At 43.0% G+C, this 17,544-nt stretch overlaps 1 protein-coding gene across 1 annotated transcript in view; it reads right to left on the bottom strand.

Annotated features, from left to right (window-relative positions):
* Positions 1–4,236: 4,236 nt before the first annotated feature.
* The window catches only part of WIF1 (WNT inhibitory factor 1), a gene marked incomplete at both ends in the record, with an annotated part of 44,533 nt that continues 31,225 nt past the window's right edge, over positions 4,237–17,544 (bottom strand). The window contains 6 exons of the mRNA XM_084273848.1: positions 4,237–4,358; positions 6,673–6,768; positions 7,267–7,362; positions 11,050–11,145; positions 12,485–12,580; positions 14,186–14,281. Of these exons, the coding sequence (XP_084129974.1) occupies positions 4,237–4,358; positions 6,673–6,768; positions 7,267–7,362; positions 11,050–11,145; positions 12,485–12,580; positions 14,186–14,281 (602 nt within the window). The remainder of the gene's footprint in view (positions 4,359–6,672; positions 6,769–7,266; positions 7,363–11,049; positions 11,146–12,484; positions 12,581–14,185; positions 14,282–17,544) is intronic.

Genomic DNA, 17,544 nt, shown 5'->3' with positions numbered 1-17,544 from the left:
TTTGGCTGATGCAGCTTCTCTAAACTTGAGTTGAAATTACTGCAAGACCCAGAGCTGCTGTGAAGCCGGGGCTCTGAGCGATACCTTGACAGCCCCCCTCGCCCACGCAGTTGCCCTGGGCAGGGCTGGCGCCGGAGAAATCCTGGTGTAACTTCAGGCTGTTGCAGGCAGCTCAGTCTCTGCTGCTGCCAGATCTCCACTTAGTATCTGCAAGAAGGAATTTTTTCCATAGTGGGCAAACTCAATAGAGCAGGTGATGTAAAGAAGTGAGAGGGATGGAAAGGTAACAAATCTGCCCGGCAGAACAAAGCTGCAGTGTTTCAACTAATAGCACTAGCTCTGGCCAAGGCTTTGAGCCTACCTTTTAGTCTCACAAGCACCAACTCATCTGGAACAGCTTTGAATTTTTCCTTTATCATTTTTTTACCTTAATATCCCTTGAAAAACAGCTGAAGCTGGAAAAAGAACAACTGGGCCGTACATTCACATCACAGGGGGAAAGTGTGCCAGGTCCTGGCAACCAGCGCTGTTGCACGGTGAGAGACACGCTGTGAGCATCACCCGGTGTGCATGGGGGTGCCAGCCCCCCACGACCCCAGCAGCACAGCCACCCCGTTCCCTTTGCAGGTGGTAGGGAAATCATGCTGCTAACAAAGAGAGACCCAAAGAGTCGAGCGGAGGGGCATCAGAAGGGTTACATTTAAATCAAGCGGCATAGTCAGGGTTAAGGGGATATTGACCTAAACTGGATTATCTGAAAAAACCCAACACGTGCATGGGTTTGCTAATGGCAGCGATACAAAGGCAGCGGTTTGCCCTCGGGGCTTCTGTCTCTGCTTTCCTTCTGTGCCGTATGTGCTTGTCCTTTGAACTGTTGTGCACACCTGGACTTAGCAGGATGTCGATATTAGATCTCCAAATTATCAAGCCCCATTAGAAGCACTTTATAAAGCTATAATTTTGTCAATTGCTTAAGTTGGGATTTTGGGGCTAGAGTTATAGTGATTTAACATTTGATATTCTTTTACCAGTTTGGATTATCTCGTAGCTGCTGCTCACAACTGCAACATTTGGCATCTCTTTCCGCAGCTAACTGCAAACTTTCCAAACGTTATTAAAAAGGCAGTTTCTGTCTGACCTATTGCAACAGATTGATATTTCGACTTTTCTTATTATTTTCCTTTAACTGGTTTTCATCTATGGTGTATGACATATGTCCTGTCCAGTGAGAGGGGGTGATAAATTCTGTAGTTTATTTTTTACATGGCAAAAGTACTTCCAACTTTCTACTGGTTTTTTTCTGAAGCTTTAGTGTCTTTCTTTAGCATTTCAGATATCATGGACTTTGATGTAAAACTTTGCTGACATGGGGGACTGCCCCTGCACGGGAAACTTTGAGCTCCCACTCTCATGAATGGCAGCAATGGAAAATTTGGTGAAGAGAGTTGATGCTATTTAAGAGTTGTGTCACAGTGTGAACTTAGGGGAGTATTTTTTTTCCTTTTGTAATCTTTCTGTTCATATACTGCTCATGATTAATGATCTTTCCCAAAGTCAGCGCTGAAACTCAGAAAACCAAGCAGACGAATTTAGTGTCTTTGGAACCAGTAGCAAAATAAATTATTCCATATAAAAGAACACAGTCGTTATTTTTCGGGAAGCACTTTCTAAGAATTTGACAGGAGCAGAAAAAGTTCAGCCAAAATATCTGAGGAATTTTAAGCAAGAAATTTCTGTGCTTTTCCCTGTGGCGTGTGACCAGTGGCTTCAGCCAATCTTTGTTACAGAAATAGCAAAAAGCTAGCAAAAATGACATCCATGTTTACAAACAGCTCCTGGGGCATCCCTGGAGATGCAGAGCACTTACAGATTCAACCTCAGCCTAATATTAATCTTCTTCTTTCATCGCTTCTAAGGAAAACCTAAAAAATGTTTCCATCCTCAACACCTCGCCCGGGTTTTCATCACAGACGTCTTCTCCCATGCCTTGGGCTCCCTGTTTGCAGTTTCCTTTTGACTTGCAGAAGGGGGAACAGTGTCAGGGCAGAGGCTGAGCTCTGTTCCTGCCCCATCACCCCCTTTGCTGGCCCCTGTGAAGGGAACAGCCCAGCTCACGCCAGCAGCTGGCATTTTCATTTCTTGCCTTTAGATACAGCTGATCATCCTTTTAAAAGGAAAGATGATCTCACCACAATCAACAACAGCCTTGGTGTGGGGGAGTGGCCAGGACATAGGTAAGGGTGTGGGGGCTGGTATGGGGGCTGAGGTTTGTTTTTTGAAATCTTCTGTGGCACAGCAATGCGGCATGCACAGGGGCAAGCTGGCTGCAGGTCATATCCTGCCCTGCGTTGCCACCTAAGACCCCCATGTCCCAGCCTCCTCCTACTTCCCCATGAGGTCGATGAAGTGCTGGGGGTTCCATGGGATGTGTGAGCCTGAGGGCTGGGGGGCCCCACCACTTTGAGGCCCACCAACCATTGCTGTTACACACAGCCACACTAAAAAAAGCTCCTTCTTCAGCAAACCTGAGCTGTTTTACAGCCTTTGCAGAGAAAGATATCAGGCAAGTGGCCAAACCACCTTATTCAGCCTGTTTCTCGTTATCGCCCTGGGTGTAACAGGGGATTGGTCTGGTTCCTTCCCCAGCACCGGTCCTAGAGGGCTGCAGCCATGCATGGCAGTGGGGGTTTGGTCTCCTGTCAGATCAGGCTTGTTGGGCAGCATCTACAGTCCCACCACAGGAAGAACAATGTAAAACCAGAGCTGTATAGAGTTGTCCTCCCTCTCTCTGGCCTAAGCAAGTCTTCTTACTTGGCCTATGGGTCCATTGACTAAATAAGACCAGCAAGGTCAGGTTCATAAACTAGGCCTTTTCCTTTGTAACTTAAAACCTCTCACTCAGTCTTAATGAGTTTATGCCCCAAATGATGTGTTACGTAGTTCTTTTTTTATTTTATCTCCCAGATAGTAAGGTTCCCAGAACTGCAGCATAGCAAGGGTCAGTAATCATTTGATGAAGTGGATACTGCTCTTCAGGGCAGGCAGAAACCATTTTCATTGCTTCACAGCCACAGCATATTACAAACTGTGTGGCCCTTGACTGTCGCAAAAGGCAGAACTCAAACCTTGTACCATCTGAACACACCAGGACATGGGAGCATCACCCTTCAACTGGAACCATTGCCAGGGCTGGACAGAGGCTCTGAGGAGAAGATCCCAGGTACCAGGGGTGCCAGGAACAGGGCACACCACTCTGGAATGGTTGGCTGGCAGCATGGGGAGGGAAGGACAATGCATTGGAGGGCAAATACAGGAAGAAACACCTGCTTTTTGGTGCCATCACCACCCCCCTTGCAATAGCACAAGAAGAAGCTGCCCTTATGAAATATTTTTAAGAGCTGTGGGGCTAAAAGCAGAGACAGGGAAACAACTCAGCTGCTGTTTAATGGGGATGCTCTAGAGAAGCCATCATCCCAACCCAGCACTGATGAGACTGGAGCAGGCCACACAGAACAGTACTCGAAAAACTAAAGCAGCATCTTTATTTTATACATAACCATCAGTATAAAACGTTTATTACATAAGAGCCGTTTTGTTTACAATATATTATATTGCCTCAAGCCGATGCAGAAAGTTCATACGTTAGAATTCTACTTTGTTTACAATACATTATGTTGCTTAAATGGCATCACCACAGTGTATTTTTAATACACAGCACTTTGCAAAACCGTAAGGCCAAAAATAACATTGAATCGAGTTATCCAGTTTTTAAATTAGGTAATTTATTTATTTCATTTATTTTTCTTATGGAAAAGTCTAAATACTCAATAGCAAAAATGTAAAAGGCACCTTTCTTTTGTCTTGGGCAAATTAAATCTGTCATCATCGAAATGATACGGGTTAGCATCTATGAGGTTTTCTGCTTGAAGATTGTTACTTAATTTTTTTGGAAGATATTTGCAGCTATATAATCAAAAAAGGAAGTTTAAACATAACTGAAGTATAGTACAAAACACCATCCAAAGCACTGAAAGAAGCAGCCTATATAATCATGCTATAGAAGTATGTATAAAACTTAAAAGTAATAGTAAATATCGGCTCAGTGGTTTATAATGAAGCTAATAAAATTCCAGCCGGTAATCTTAACTGTAATGAACAGCGTTTTAACATTCAATCCAGAGAGGTTAATGAAGGCTATGAACTTTGTGTAACACGAACCATTTCAGATGTTGGAGTTCACCAGATATAATTGGATTCGGGTGGAACATGCCTCTCCTCGGTGTTTTTTGGCGAAGGCGTGTGCTGCCTGTGCTTGCTGCCTGCTGGCCTCAGGGCGCTCAGACCACTGGCTCCATACCCTGGAAAATTATCCAGTTCAAGAGAATAGAAACCACAGAAGCAGGCTTGCAATCCACTGCTAATATTTCAAGTGGAAACAGTGTCGTCCCATCCCCGCCTCCCCCACACACATACACACACACACCCTAGTTGGAACAAAGGATTTTGCTGTGCCTTATGCAAGTGCTCGTCCCCTCTCCATGGCCCGCCCCCGGATGGATGAGGTGCTGCCAGATGGGCTTAATGGCAGAAAGATGCTCTTGTCTCACCAGGGAGCACAGAGAACCATCAGGGAGCCCAGGATGTGTCTCAGCCACGGGTTGACACGTGCACAGCCCATGCTGGTGGGTGACAGGCTCTAAAGAAGGGTGTAAGCATCCCCTTCCCAGGGAGAATCTGCGCCAGCTACCTGAGCTTGGCTTTGTTTTATTGCCGAATGCAAAAAGAAGGAACAGCAGCGGCAATAAACACCTAAGGGGGGAAAAAAAGCAGTCTGAAACAGGCTTAGCAGAGCTGCTTTGTTGTGGAAAATGAAAATGAACAATAAAAATGGAATTCTAAGTTGTTATGCTGTAATTATTTATAGTTTCATTTACCCATGTCATTACTTAAAGCTCCTGGAAATGACTTTGAAAACCTGAGTCCCATGTTCAATTTTTTTTACCACTTCTTTTTAAGAAAGAAGCTTTACCAAGGAGCCATTCATCTGATGGAGCGTAAAACAAGTCTCTCAAATTAACTGTAAATCTCCTCTCAGGATCAGGAGATGTTGGTTTTAGTCACAAAGAGTGAAGTGCAGTGCAAGCAGACTTGTATGTGCAGTTTAAGCTCTACAAGGGCACTTAAAACAGGGGCGAATTTTACCCAAACGGCTTATGCTCGGTTTCTTTGCTGAATACAAAGAGACTTCTGCAGTGTAAAACACAGCAGGACTGTACCCAAACTTCAAGCAATTAAGGATGGAAAACCTGGAATCTGACAATAAAGCTATTGACTCCTCATAACATGGCAGTTACAAGCTTTGAATTTGTTGTACAGATAATTATTTCTTTTAGAGTGTTCATCCATGGTTCAGATTTTATTTTTCCACTTGCTGTTTCAGTTCTTTAGAAGGAGAGTATTACAGAAAAAAACCCCACATATTGAACTTATGAATTGAAGTTCATAACAATTCCCATTTTTTCTAACCGTAACTTATATTAATGGTATTTCTCCTCCAGGGAATTACATAAATACTTAAATATGGGTTCACTAGCTACCAGCAGAAAAGAGGAACAACCCTCCACCCCTAATTTTTACAGCATAACCTATTTTAGTTAGATAAGACTAATTTTTAATCAAACAACTGTATTTATTCTAATACATTTTAATGCAATACAAATCACAGACATCAACAGTATTTAATAAAAATGATCGTTCAGTTGATGCTGCAATGTAAGGTTTGTATTTTTTGTGGATAACTGGTGGGTTTTATAGGTGCAATTTTTTCAACTTTGTACTATTACTGACACTCAGAAACATTCAATGTAAATCCTTAGGAAGCAGTGTTAAAATAAACATTAATACCTCATCAGAGAATGTGCAGAATGTCTCTTGAAGATCTGCTGTTACAGCAGCATTACACATGAAATACATAATTAGATCAGAAGTTCTCACCGAATATATCCAATTGCCTTTCAAATAATTTTGCAGTGTGATTTTAAATCCAGTGAAATGATCAGTTGCCTCACAGGGTGTCAAATGGGTCAATAAGTACAACAGAAATTCAGTTTAATGAGTATAACTTGGCTTTGGGACAGTATCTGTTGTGGTCTGTGGAGGATGGGTGGGGATGAGAAGGAGAAAACTCAGAAACTGGTAAGTGTAGATGTTGTACAGCTCCCAAGTTTTCAACAAAGTTTCCAAAAGGATGTTTCATTTTTTTCTGAGTTTTAATCAGCTTTAAAACCTGACAGAGTTTTACTTCTAAAAAGTCCTACCCAACATTTTAAAGCCAGCTGACATTACTGAGGAGTACTGAAGGACTTTAGATCCCTTCCACCCATGGGTGGAAGGCACACGAGGTCATTCAGAAATCCAGTTAACATCAAATTCTGGAATTTCTAATACAAGGGTGATCTTGATAAACACTTTTAAATGATCCTGAGGTTTCAAAAAGTCGTTACAAGTATGGAATATTACAAGTGTTCCATTTATTGTTTGGATTAAAGATGAGATAAACTCATGTGCGGTATGATTAATGATGCTGGAAAGGCTCTTGTGGTAATCATTTCTGTGTGGCATTGCATGGGTAAGACCTTTGACACAGACCCTTGGGGTTGCTTTCTCACTTACTTTTATTGCAGTGTCTGCCATGCCAACCTTCTTTGCACTGGCATTTGTTGGGCTCAGCACAGGTGCCGTACAGGCCACAGCCGGGTTCGCAGACAGCTGTAAGAGAGTGAGTGCACACGTCTGACCTCTTGACATTTCATCCTGAGGCAGAGTCCCATATTTGCTTTCCCTGCTCTTCCTCACGGTGGGTTGGTGCTGCCATGTGCTGGAGCTCTCACAATAAATCTGTAACTTCAGCCCCAGCATCCTTCTCACTAAGTGCTTCTCTTGGGTTTTAACATGGCAAGGCATCATCATGCATCAGCATGCTTTATAAAGCATATCCCTATTACTAAACTGCTACTACTGAGCTGACACATTGTTGGTTTATAGAAACTCAGAGTACAGAAGAGACCAGTGGGAGGCTTTAGTAAAAACAACCCCAACGTTTCTGGTTTCATAATTCCCTCAAGTCCTGTGTATTCTGCATGTCCAGAACGCAAATAAAGCTGAAATACTTTGACAACAATTAGTGCTGATATTATGGAAAAAGATACTGTACAACCATCTAGATGCTCGTACAACAAGGATGGATGGAGTGGCTTTGGTACTTACGCTTTGAACACAGGTCTCCCTGGTAGCCTTTGGAGCACTTGCATTTATTCTTACCAGTACATTTCCCTCCATTTCGACAGGGCTGATGGCATTTACCTAGAAATGGAAAACACAAGAACAATGGTCTTAGTCACCTGCACCTACTGGAGATGGGCTTCTGAGAAGCCCAAAACCCTCACTGGATGCTGGTGTAAGAGTGTGCACTATGGTTCATCAGGAACACTATGCTTTAAGTCTGTGCTTCCAATTTATCTGTATTCCTCTGCTTTGAAAAAATGACAGTAATATGGCATGGCTAAACCCCTTGTGCCCATGCAACTTTTGCCCAGTTTTGTGCCACTTGGACTCCACAGTCCTCTGTGTCACCGGTCAGTATTGTCTCCTGCCCTCCTCACTCTTCCTATGGAACACAGCAGTGTTCGGGCTTTACGTTTGCAGAGTGGGCTCCATACCCAGGTGTCTGAGAGAGATTTTAAGCAAAGGGATCCTCAGGAACTGACAGGTACAGCAGCTACTTGCAGACAAAAAACAGATTGGCTGGGCCTGTCAGCTTGTGGCTGTGGAGCACCATGATGCTGTGGGTGGTGCAATGAGGACTGTTCCACACCACAGCCCGGAAAATAAGGTGCATTAAAAAACCATGCCCTTCTTTCCTGTTTACAAAGGATAGAGCATCTTTGTAGCAGCAATTAGAACTGGCAGACATTTCTCAAGGCTACTTGTGCTGCTGTAGGAAGGTTGGTTTGGCTCTGACTCGCCTGGGACGGAGGAGGTCCATCTTGGTGGAGGAGATCCACACTCAAATTACTGCTGGGCCTGACTCACACCAAGGGCCTTCCTCATCAAGTCTTCCATCATCAGACTGTCAATCCCTTCTTAGAATTTGTCTGCATTATTTAATGAATTAAATCTTCACTTGTCTCTAGGAAGTGCAAGCACAGCACCCATGAGCTGAGTCACGCCTTGACCAAGGGATACTCCCTGCAACATCCCTGGGCACTCTTGGGCCATCAGAAACGAGGCCTCTTCCCTCCTCAGTGGCCATATATACCAGTGCAGCTTTTCTCACTGTTGTCTAAAACATTTTTTCCATCTTTTCTAATCCCATAACATTTTCTAGATTCTTCAGGGGAAAAAAACCACAAACCCACCACAAAACAAAATAAAACATGCCCTTCCTATATTTAGCCCAAATATTTACCTGAATCTGTGAGTAAACACTGGAACCTGGGAAGCAAACTGTCCCCCTTCCCTTCCGTTCCTATTTTTACAATACACACCATTAACTGTAACCTGCACATAACAATTTCAGGGCCATCACTGGCTTGCTGCACTGCAAACCTCAGGATTCATCTCATGATCACAGTTTCGCCCCTCAGGAGGTCTATACCCCAGGTAGCACTTGCTCAGCTCTCAACCCTGACAGACTTCTGTGATGCATGTGTGTATTGTCAATACAGAAAAAAACATTCATTCTTAATGTACATAATTATTTTAATCACCCTGAAACAAGCGTCATAACCAGCTGATTAGGAAACTGCTAGGAATACTTTCTGCTAAAGCACTATTTCCCCTCAGGAGCCTCTGGAGAGAGGACCTTTAGGTATTCTAATTTGCAAGCCTTTGGATCCCAAGTAATCAATGACCCAAAGATGGCAATGCTAAGGAAATCCAGGAATTTTCCTTGTTCTTGAAATAAATCTGGATAATATGGGTCAAGGGGTGTGATACCAACTTTCACTGAGTTGCACTCGGCCAGCACAGCTCAGTTAAGTTTGTACTAAGAAATTTTCACAGAATAACTTTGTGTTATTGATGGAAAAATGGAAAAACAAGAAAGTTGGTGACAAATGAGGGAGGAATCCAAAACAAAATGAAATCCTCTGGACTCAAACTGAAACACTAATTAGAGACAGTGCATAGCTATAGCTAGAAAAAATCTGGAAGACTGTGAATGTGCCTTACTATTGTAGACTGGCTTCTGTACATTTCCCAGGAGTCTCAGAGAGTGATTCAACCATTAGACAATCTTCAAGCAATGTTATTTTAAGGAGAGGGCAAAGCTCTCCTTACTCTCATCAACACGATCCCATTTTAGCTCTTAGTCTACTCCGATCCTGACTTTTTTCTTTTGTACAGAAGCTAGTTTAATGCCTGCATTTTAATTAATTTAATTTGAGTTGCACAGGCAAGGCTTTGCAAGAAGCCAGTTAGTCGTACCTATCCCAAGTAGCAGTAGACAAATAATGAGTTCCTGAGACAAACAAGTTAAGTACAGCACACTTAATTATAAGTGCAGTAATACCAGTTCTAAGACTTTTCCTCAAAAAAAGCCACCGTTGAGATAAAATACAGGCTTCTCAAACTTTGAACCAAACCTTATTCATCAGCTAAGAAGTATTAACAGTTGAATCCTTGGGGACTAAAGAAAGAAATGAGATTCTGTCAGTGTCAAATTTGAACTCGATGTAAGCCAAGGTAAATTCAGTGGAAACCCACACTACTGTTCTTGCTGACATCTGATCTGAATTTATATCAAAGGGTATTCTTTATTAATTTAACAGAAATAAAGCTTTAGTGCTTCTGTTTGGCCTCAGTTTTGATTAGGTAAAAAAAAAAAAGCCTTGTAATGTATAGCAATATGGGGAAACATTTACATATGCCTACTGCTTATCTGCATATTAACACTGAGCAAAACCTAAGTCTTACAGTATCTGTGTTCCTCCTGAGCACGCTAATCCATTTATTGTCCTGTTCTGGCTGACAGCACATGATTGTTTATTTCCACGTGTTTCCAAAGTATTTGATGACAGAAATTCCATAACTGTGAGAAGACCCTGTCTCTACTGATGCATATTAAGCAATCACCTCTTACGTATCCCAGGCCAAAAGCTGTTCTCTGTGCTCCTGTGAAGGCACTGGGGAACACCAGTGAGATTATTTGCAGCACGGGAAGCTCCTCACACAACATCCTGTTGGAAGCTTTAAAGCCAGAAAGAACAACCTGGCTGTATGTTCTCAAAACTGAAATGCTCCTACTCTATTCAAGTGTGGGGAACTATAGAATTAATCCAATTTAACAGAGCTGTGAGAAAACTCTTCTTTTAGTGAGATCAAATACTTGACAGCTGACCTCCCAGGTCTGTTCCAGCCTGGCCGTACCTCCACCTCCAGCTTTGCACAGCACACTTAGATCACCCCTGAGCTAAAACATTTCGAATTGCTTTGATGCTAAACTTCTGAAAAGTTTGCCTTGCTTTGATGTTTGCGACATGGATTTTCAAGTTGCCATGTGAATGCAACTCAATATGTTGGATGTAAGCTCTCAGCTCTTACAGTTCAGTCCTCCTGGTGCCCCAAACCCTGCCATTCCCAGCTTACAGCAGCCCTGTCAAAGCCACAGGCTCAAGCCTAATCTGCTGTGTCCAAGTACGACTTGCTGTGACGTTTGGAAATAGCTGCTCCACACGGGCTGGGCACAGCAGCACATCTGTCTGCCACAGAGCACTGTGCACACACTTAGGGCTTGAGGGTTGTCACCAAGCCCAGTTACTAGTGATGACAAAACAAGGTGGGGGGGTGAGGTGGTCTAGCAATGCATCAAACTTATCTGTAAAAAATGCATTTGGAGTGATGCAGCATCGGGGTCTCTGGGGGTCCCAACCTGCCACGTCAGACCCTCACAGTGAACCCAGCAGAGGCAGGTAGCGCTTCACTATTCAGACGCTGACACTGGAATAAGTTGATGTTTAGTGGAAGCAAGTGCACGGAGATGCTACTCACTGATTTCACACTGGTCTCCTTCATAGCCCGAGGGACAAATGCATTTTCCCAGATAGAAACACGTTCCTCCATTGAAACAGGTGGTTGTACAGTTTGCTGAAACGAAAAAACACAGGCATGTCACTAGTATGAACTCAGCCTGGCTTGGCTGCAATGTTTTCTACTGCTTTTTCTCATCATAAACACTGAGTATGTTTAGAAAGTTGCATCAACATCTTTTTATATGATTTTTTCCTGAGTAATGCTTTAGGGGGGGGAAGGGGCGACACAAGTCAAAATAGAAAGAGGCCAGTGAACAAAACAGCACAGAGATCCCTGATTGTGTTACATCTCTATCAAGCCCCACACGTAACACTCCTTGAAGGATCGATTGATCAACACTGTTGCTGTTGAAATGGCCGGTGTCTCATAAAAGGAGCACAACCAAGGACTGGAATTATTTCCTCAAGAGGCTGCACTACAGTTTGTAATTAATGCCTTGGGAGGTCGGAGGTCTAACTAGAAGGAAACTTTAATAAGTTTTTGCTGTGGAGTGACATAGAAGCAAATGCTGTGTCTCTCACCTGCCAGATTACTTACATCGTACTAGATGTTGCTTTTCTCCAAATACCTGGGATTCACATTAATCTTACAGTTCAATATTCTTCAAGACATCAGGAGAACTTCATTGCAATATACTTTGGAAACATTTTCTACACACAGTAAAGGTCTTATCCATGGCTAGGTACAAGTCAGAAGGACTTTGACCGTGCCAGTTTGTGCAAGCATGACTAAAGGTCTAGGAAGGTTCCCATTATTTTGCTGGAAAGCCCACAAGGACATTTTGCCTTTGGTCATTGCTTCATATAGTTCTGCAACAATAAATGCAATGTGAGGTTCTGTAATCTTCTCTGCCATGAGCACAGCAGTTATATTTCTGTAGGAAACAACATGGGTTTTTTCTACGTGGTAGCTTGGTCCATTCCAAATGACTGTTCTGACCAACTGATTGTTCCCTTTTATCCTTTCTGAGCCACAATGAAGCAACAAGAATGAATAAATCATTTAGACAGAACAAATTAATGGACTAACTAATTAATATAACTAATTTTGCTCCAAGAGACTAGAGTTCAAACAGTGATCATTTTTCTCCCAGGCCAGAAATACAAGTGAATTTTGTGGCAGCTCCCACAACTTTCAATGGATCAACTGAAGAGATTATCTAAATTACCCTTCTGAGCTGGTGTGTCTGGATCCCTGCACATCCAGCTGCAAAAGCATTGCCAGCAGCTCCCAGGTTGTGCTAAAACATCTGTTTGAAGAATCACTAAACTGCATCTTTTAAAACTTACTTAATTCGTCACTTGCCCGACTTCCCAAAATCCACCCCTAGAGGGAAACTGACACAGAGGAATAAAGGATACGGGGCCTGGAGGGGGGTTTAGCCATCCGTTACCTTTGTCGCAGTTGATGCCGTAGAACCCTGGGGGGCAGATGCAGAGTCCGGGTGTAATGCAGAGCCCACCGTTCATGCAGCGAGGGGCACACAGTGCTGAGGAGCAGGAAGACAGAAAAAGAACATGCTGGTGGTATTGAAATAGCAACTGACTATTTGAATACACAGAATCACAGAATGACTAGGTTGGAAAAGACCTTTAAGATCATTGAGTCCAACCGTACCTGTCTTCTGCTAAACCATATCTCTGAGTACCTCATCTACCCGTCTTTTAAACACATCCAGGGATAGTGACTCAACCGCCTCCCTGAGCAGCCTGTTCCCCATCACGACAACTCTTTCAGTTCAGTTTCACTACACTATCTCCTTAAGCTACTTTTCCTACTGGTGAATGTAACAAGTCGCCTTTGTAAAGTGTCTTTCTAAGTGGGTTAAATCAAGTACAGCTCTGGTTTGTATCTGGCAACTTGTACACAGCATTACCAAAAATGGTGAAGAACAAATTATGTTCAAGGGTGGTTCCATATGGAAGCAGAAATTGCCTCTTGTACAGTTTGATTTCAAACTGGGGGGAGCCAAGTGCCTACCTACGTGTGTCCTTGGGCTATCTGAAGACACACACGCCCCCTACCTGGACTCATGAACTGCAGCAGACAGGACTGTCTCTTTAGGGACGGCACTCAGAGGTGTCAGCAAGTCAGTGAGGTCCCCAGCCAGGCTTTACACTGAACTCTCCCTTCATTTCATGGCTGCCCACAATAGGCACACGAAGTGAGGCTGGGTGCACACAAATGAGAGAGACAGCACCCAGGCACGGGGCCAAGTGGGGACACATGAAACTTGGTGCCATTCCTGGCTTGGCTTGGTCCCTGCCAACCAGCAACACCTCGTGGTCACGGCCCTGGACTGAGCAGCAGCCATAGACTTGTCCCAGCAGGGAGTCTGGAGGGTGTTCTTCTGGAGGGTAAGAGAGTTTATTAAACATACAAATGCAAACTGCACTGTCCCAGTTGGCCTCTGGGCCAGAGAGCTCATCCTTTGTAATTAACATTTTGGATGTAGCTGGAGCATCTAGGAGCTCAGTGAAGGATGCCATTGGAATAGGATGCCCACAAGGATGGTTTGCTCCATCCCAAGTCATCCTGGGGATGGTCTGCCAGTGGTGGAGGTGAAAGAAGAGACAGGAAGAAGAGCTAGTTTCCTTGACAAGTCACTCAATTCCTTGGTTACTCATTCCTGGAAATGTTGTTTGGGGTATTAGTTACTAATGGAAAGAAAAAGAAGACTCTTTCCTTCATCTTCTCATCTTTGTTGTCAGCCTGCCTACAAATTAGATCTTATCTCCAAATAAACAAATGCTGAACAACAGAAGTCCTGTGCTTTGTTTGCCAGCTAGTCCTCATTAGCAGAAGAATTTTATTTAATCTTTTTGCCAGATGGATTCCTTGAGATTAAGGATCACTTAGCTGTTGTATCAGATTTTGTTAAAAGCAATCTCTCATAGAGAAGACATCTTTCTGTAAGCAATGAATGTTTCCATTAGGCCATGGATGATGACAGCAATTCTCTCACAAGTGTGGACTCGAAACATACAATACCTTCCGAACAGGCCATTCTTTTAGGAATTCTACAGCGCAATAGCTACAGATTTGTTGAAAATATAGAAAAGAAGACAGCTGAGAAGATTTTTTTTTTAATTACCTTTTTCACAATGGGGCCCATAAAATCCATCCGGACATTCGCAGACATGTCTTTCGTTGCAAAACCCTCCGTTTCGGCATCCTCCGGGACATTCCGCTTCATGAAACAGAATGACAGTATTAATAGGATATTACTTCAGCTGCCAGCCAGCTTTTGGTAGGATCAATATATCCATTTGATGCAGCAGTAAAAATATTTGCTGACAGACAGGCAAATGCTGACAGAAATGGAGGTTCAGCTAAGCACCCTTCAAGAGAAATTAGTTTCTTTTTTGTTAGTCTACAAATAGAGGTTTCATCACACATCCAGACAAATGCATGATGTGCTTGTTGACAAGATTCTGCATTTCCATTGCTCTGCTGTTCAATGTGTATACTCTGCACAATCCAAAACCTTCTCTACGTGGAAACAAGCAGGCAGCTGATGCAGGACTTGCATTGCTGGTCAGACCTGCCCTTAGCACACAGGACCAGTTTCAACTTCTGCAGCCTCAACGAGACTGCACTGCAACCTGCATTGAATGAATTACTACATCTGTTACTACTGAGGTAGTGATGAAATCTCTGTCCAAATGAAAGAGTCAGCTTCAAGGATAGATGAAAGAAGGTCAGAAAAGAAGATGAAAGCACTCCTGCACAGTCATCCTATATCATCATCCAATTCATTCACATCTCAACTATTGATCAAACACTGGTTAAAGCATTTGTCAACACTGGCCACATTATGTAAGGATGAGAAATACCTCTGGGTACCATCACCATCCTCAAAACAACAGAGTCCATCATACAATCACAGAATCACAGAATCACAAGGTTGGAAAAGACCTTTAAGATCATCAAGTCCAACTGTTCCTGTCCTATGCTAAACTATATCCCTAAGTACCTGATCTACCCTTTTTTTAAACACATCCAGGGATGGTGACTCAACCAGCTCCTAACATCTAATCTGAACAAGAAGAAAAACAAATCAAACCCTATGGAACCCCATGAAAACATGACTGCTGGGTGGAAAAACAATTGCTCCAAAATACCTCCCTAGATCTCTCATGAGAGGAAGCAGGAAGGAGAGGCTGCCTACTCCCATTAGAAAAAGGGAACATCACTTATGATCAGTGGTACCAGAACTACAAGGCAGCTTTAGCAGAGTAGGTGTAAACTACTCATCTTGATGCTATGCTCCATGACACTCCAAGTGGTAAGCTTCAAAAACTCTGTCTCAACCCAACCTCTAAGGCTATCTATCAGACAGTGGTTGGCTCTTATGTTGGTGTCACATCTTTTTTTTTTTTCCCCTTTAGAGTTACAGTGCTGTAACCATACAGGACTGACAGCACCTGCCAACAGCATCTTCATGTCTCTTCCACTGAGTCTTCAGGAAGTGCCAGCACCTACCATCCTTAGGCTGTAAAGGTGTACAATGGATTCACACCGACTCCCAGCTGAATAATACCCAAGTTCAAACTGAAACAGTGAGAGTCTTTAAGGTGCACTTGTTTAAAGTGGCAAGGGGTAGCAGGATGTCTATAAGTTCAGGTTGCCTAAGACATTTTTACAGCGCACAGAGATTCTTTAAACTATAACTCGTATTAATACAGCAGAAAACATAATCCCAGACTTGAAGAATTTGAATGATTCTCCCTTCTTCTAATATTTGAGTCAGGTGACACATCTGTTAGTTAGACTCATACACAAATAAATGTTTGGCTTTGAAAATTCATCTGATAGATGATTAGAGCCATGGGAAATGATTGCTGCTATAACTACAAGCAGTGCTCTGCTGCACTCATGTAATAGCTCCCTATTCAGTGAGATACAAAGGGTAACTCCAAGACTGAACAAAAGAAATGAAACTCTGAGGTCAGGTAGCTGGATATTGTGTACAGCTGCCAAACAAACAGGAGAGAGAGGGGAGGAATGATGTAATTTTAAAATGCCCTTCTCTCAGAGGCCATGGATACATGAAGCAAAAAGCGTTGCTTTGAAAGCAAAGTCATTTCCAGCAATAGTAATGGCACTAAAGGCTTTTTGGTCTTACTGTGCTCCAGCACTGTACTCTAGGATACTTTCTGGAAACACTTCTTCCTTTGTACCCAAATGCAGAGCTGCTATTCATTACAGAAAGCGTGGTTAAATACATACCATTTCCAACTGAAAAATAGGAAAATGTAGGTTTTTGTGTGGCCACGTCTTAGCCACAACAAATCCTCTCCTCTCCCACAAAATTGCTCCCTTGGTCCCCTCACTTCCTTTGGTAGGGGCCCTTCCAGATGGCCGAGAATGACTGGAAACAGTGACCGGGGCTCTGGCAGGAGGAACCAGGAGGAATGTCTTTCAGACAGAGAAAACCCACCCCTACTCTAACACCAGCTGGTAAGGACACTCTCATCCTTCTCAGCACCTGTCCCAAACCACTGTGGTGTCTACTTTAGCGGACAGAAGGCAGGAATGGGAGTTATCCCAGTATGTGCTGGAAGAGACGATGTGAGAAAACTCCTCCTCTGCCCACCTCTAGAGTCTGGAAAACCACCCTTGTGTCTCTCCACTGGCTCCAGCAACAACAGACCGGGACAAAAAACTTTCTCTTTCATGAGAGGCCACACAATGCAATGTTGCATCTCATATCAAAATGGTAACCACAACAACTAATAGCACAGAAACAATAACATGGATTGATGCTACTACTAAGCTGAGTTTGGAGCCCTCTCTGTCTAAGCCACATTTTTTCACAATAAAGACCTGAAACTCTGCAGTCCCTACTGCATTATCCCAACACTACTGCCAAAGTTTAATTTCAGTATCTTTGAATTGAACTAAAAATAAAATGAAAATAAAATATTTTGTGTTGTATTTACATCAGACAGGCAACTTTGTACAGGAGATCTGATTGACTTTACTTCCATTAAGCTTCCATTTTGTTACCTGCTTCTCTGTCCACTTCTCCCCTTCCTCTGTTCTCTCTTGCCTAATTGGCAGCAAGAAGGCTTCAAAGGAGACAAGCAGCTTTGCTATTTAGGTGTAGTGAGGTTTCAAAGAATAAACATCTTCTGCTCACTCCTGTTGCTCTTTAAAGCCATGCTACAGCCAATTAGCTCAGATAAAAGAGCACAGACAAGAAAGTGTGGGACAGGGAATGAAGATTTAATAGAAGAATAAAAATCTCACCCTTTGTACATCAGACCTGGGTTAATTTGATACAATTGCAAATGACATGGAATAACTGCCTCATCTGAGATACTGATTTTTCAATTTCCACAGCCTCAGTTCAAAGTGATAATTATCATAGAATCATAGAATCGTAGGAGTTGGAAGGGACCTTGAGAAATCATCAGGTCCAACCCCCCTGCCAAAGCAGCTCCCTAG

Source organism: Gallinula chloropus, assembly GCF_964237585.1.
Source record: "Gallinula chloropus genome assembly, chromosome: 1".
In the NCBI taxonomy this organism is placed as follows: Eukaryota; Metazoa; Chordata; class Aves; order Gruiformes; family Rallidae; genus Gallinula; species Gallinula chloropus.
The sequence above is the reverse complement of the archived record's forward strand: the minus strand, read 5'-3'. Positions and strand labels throughout refer to the sequence as shown.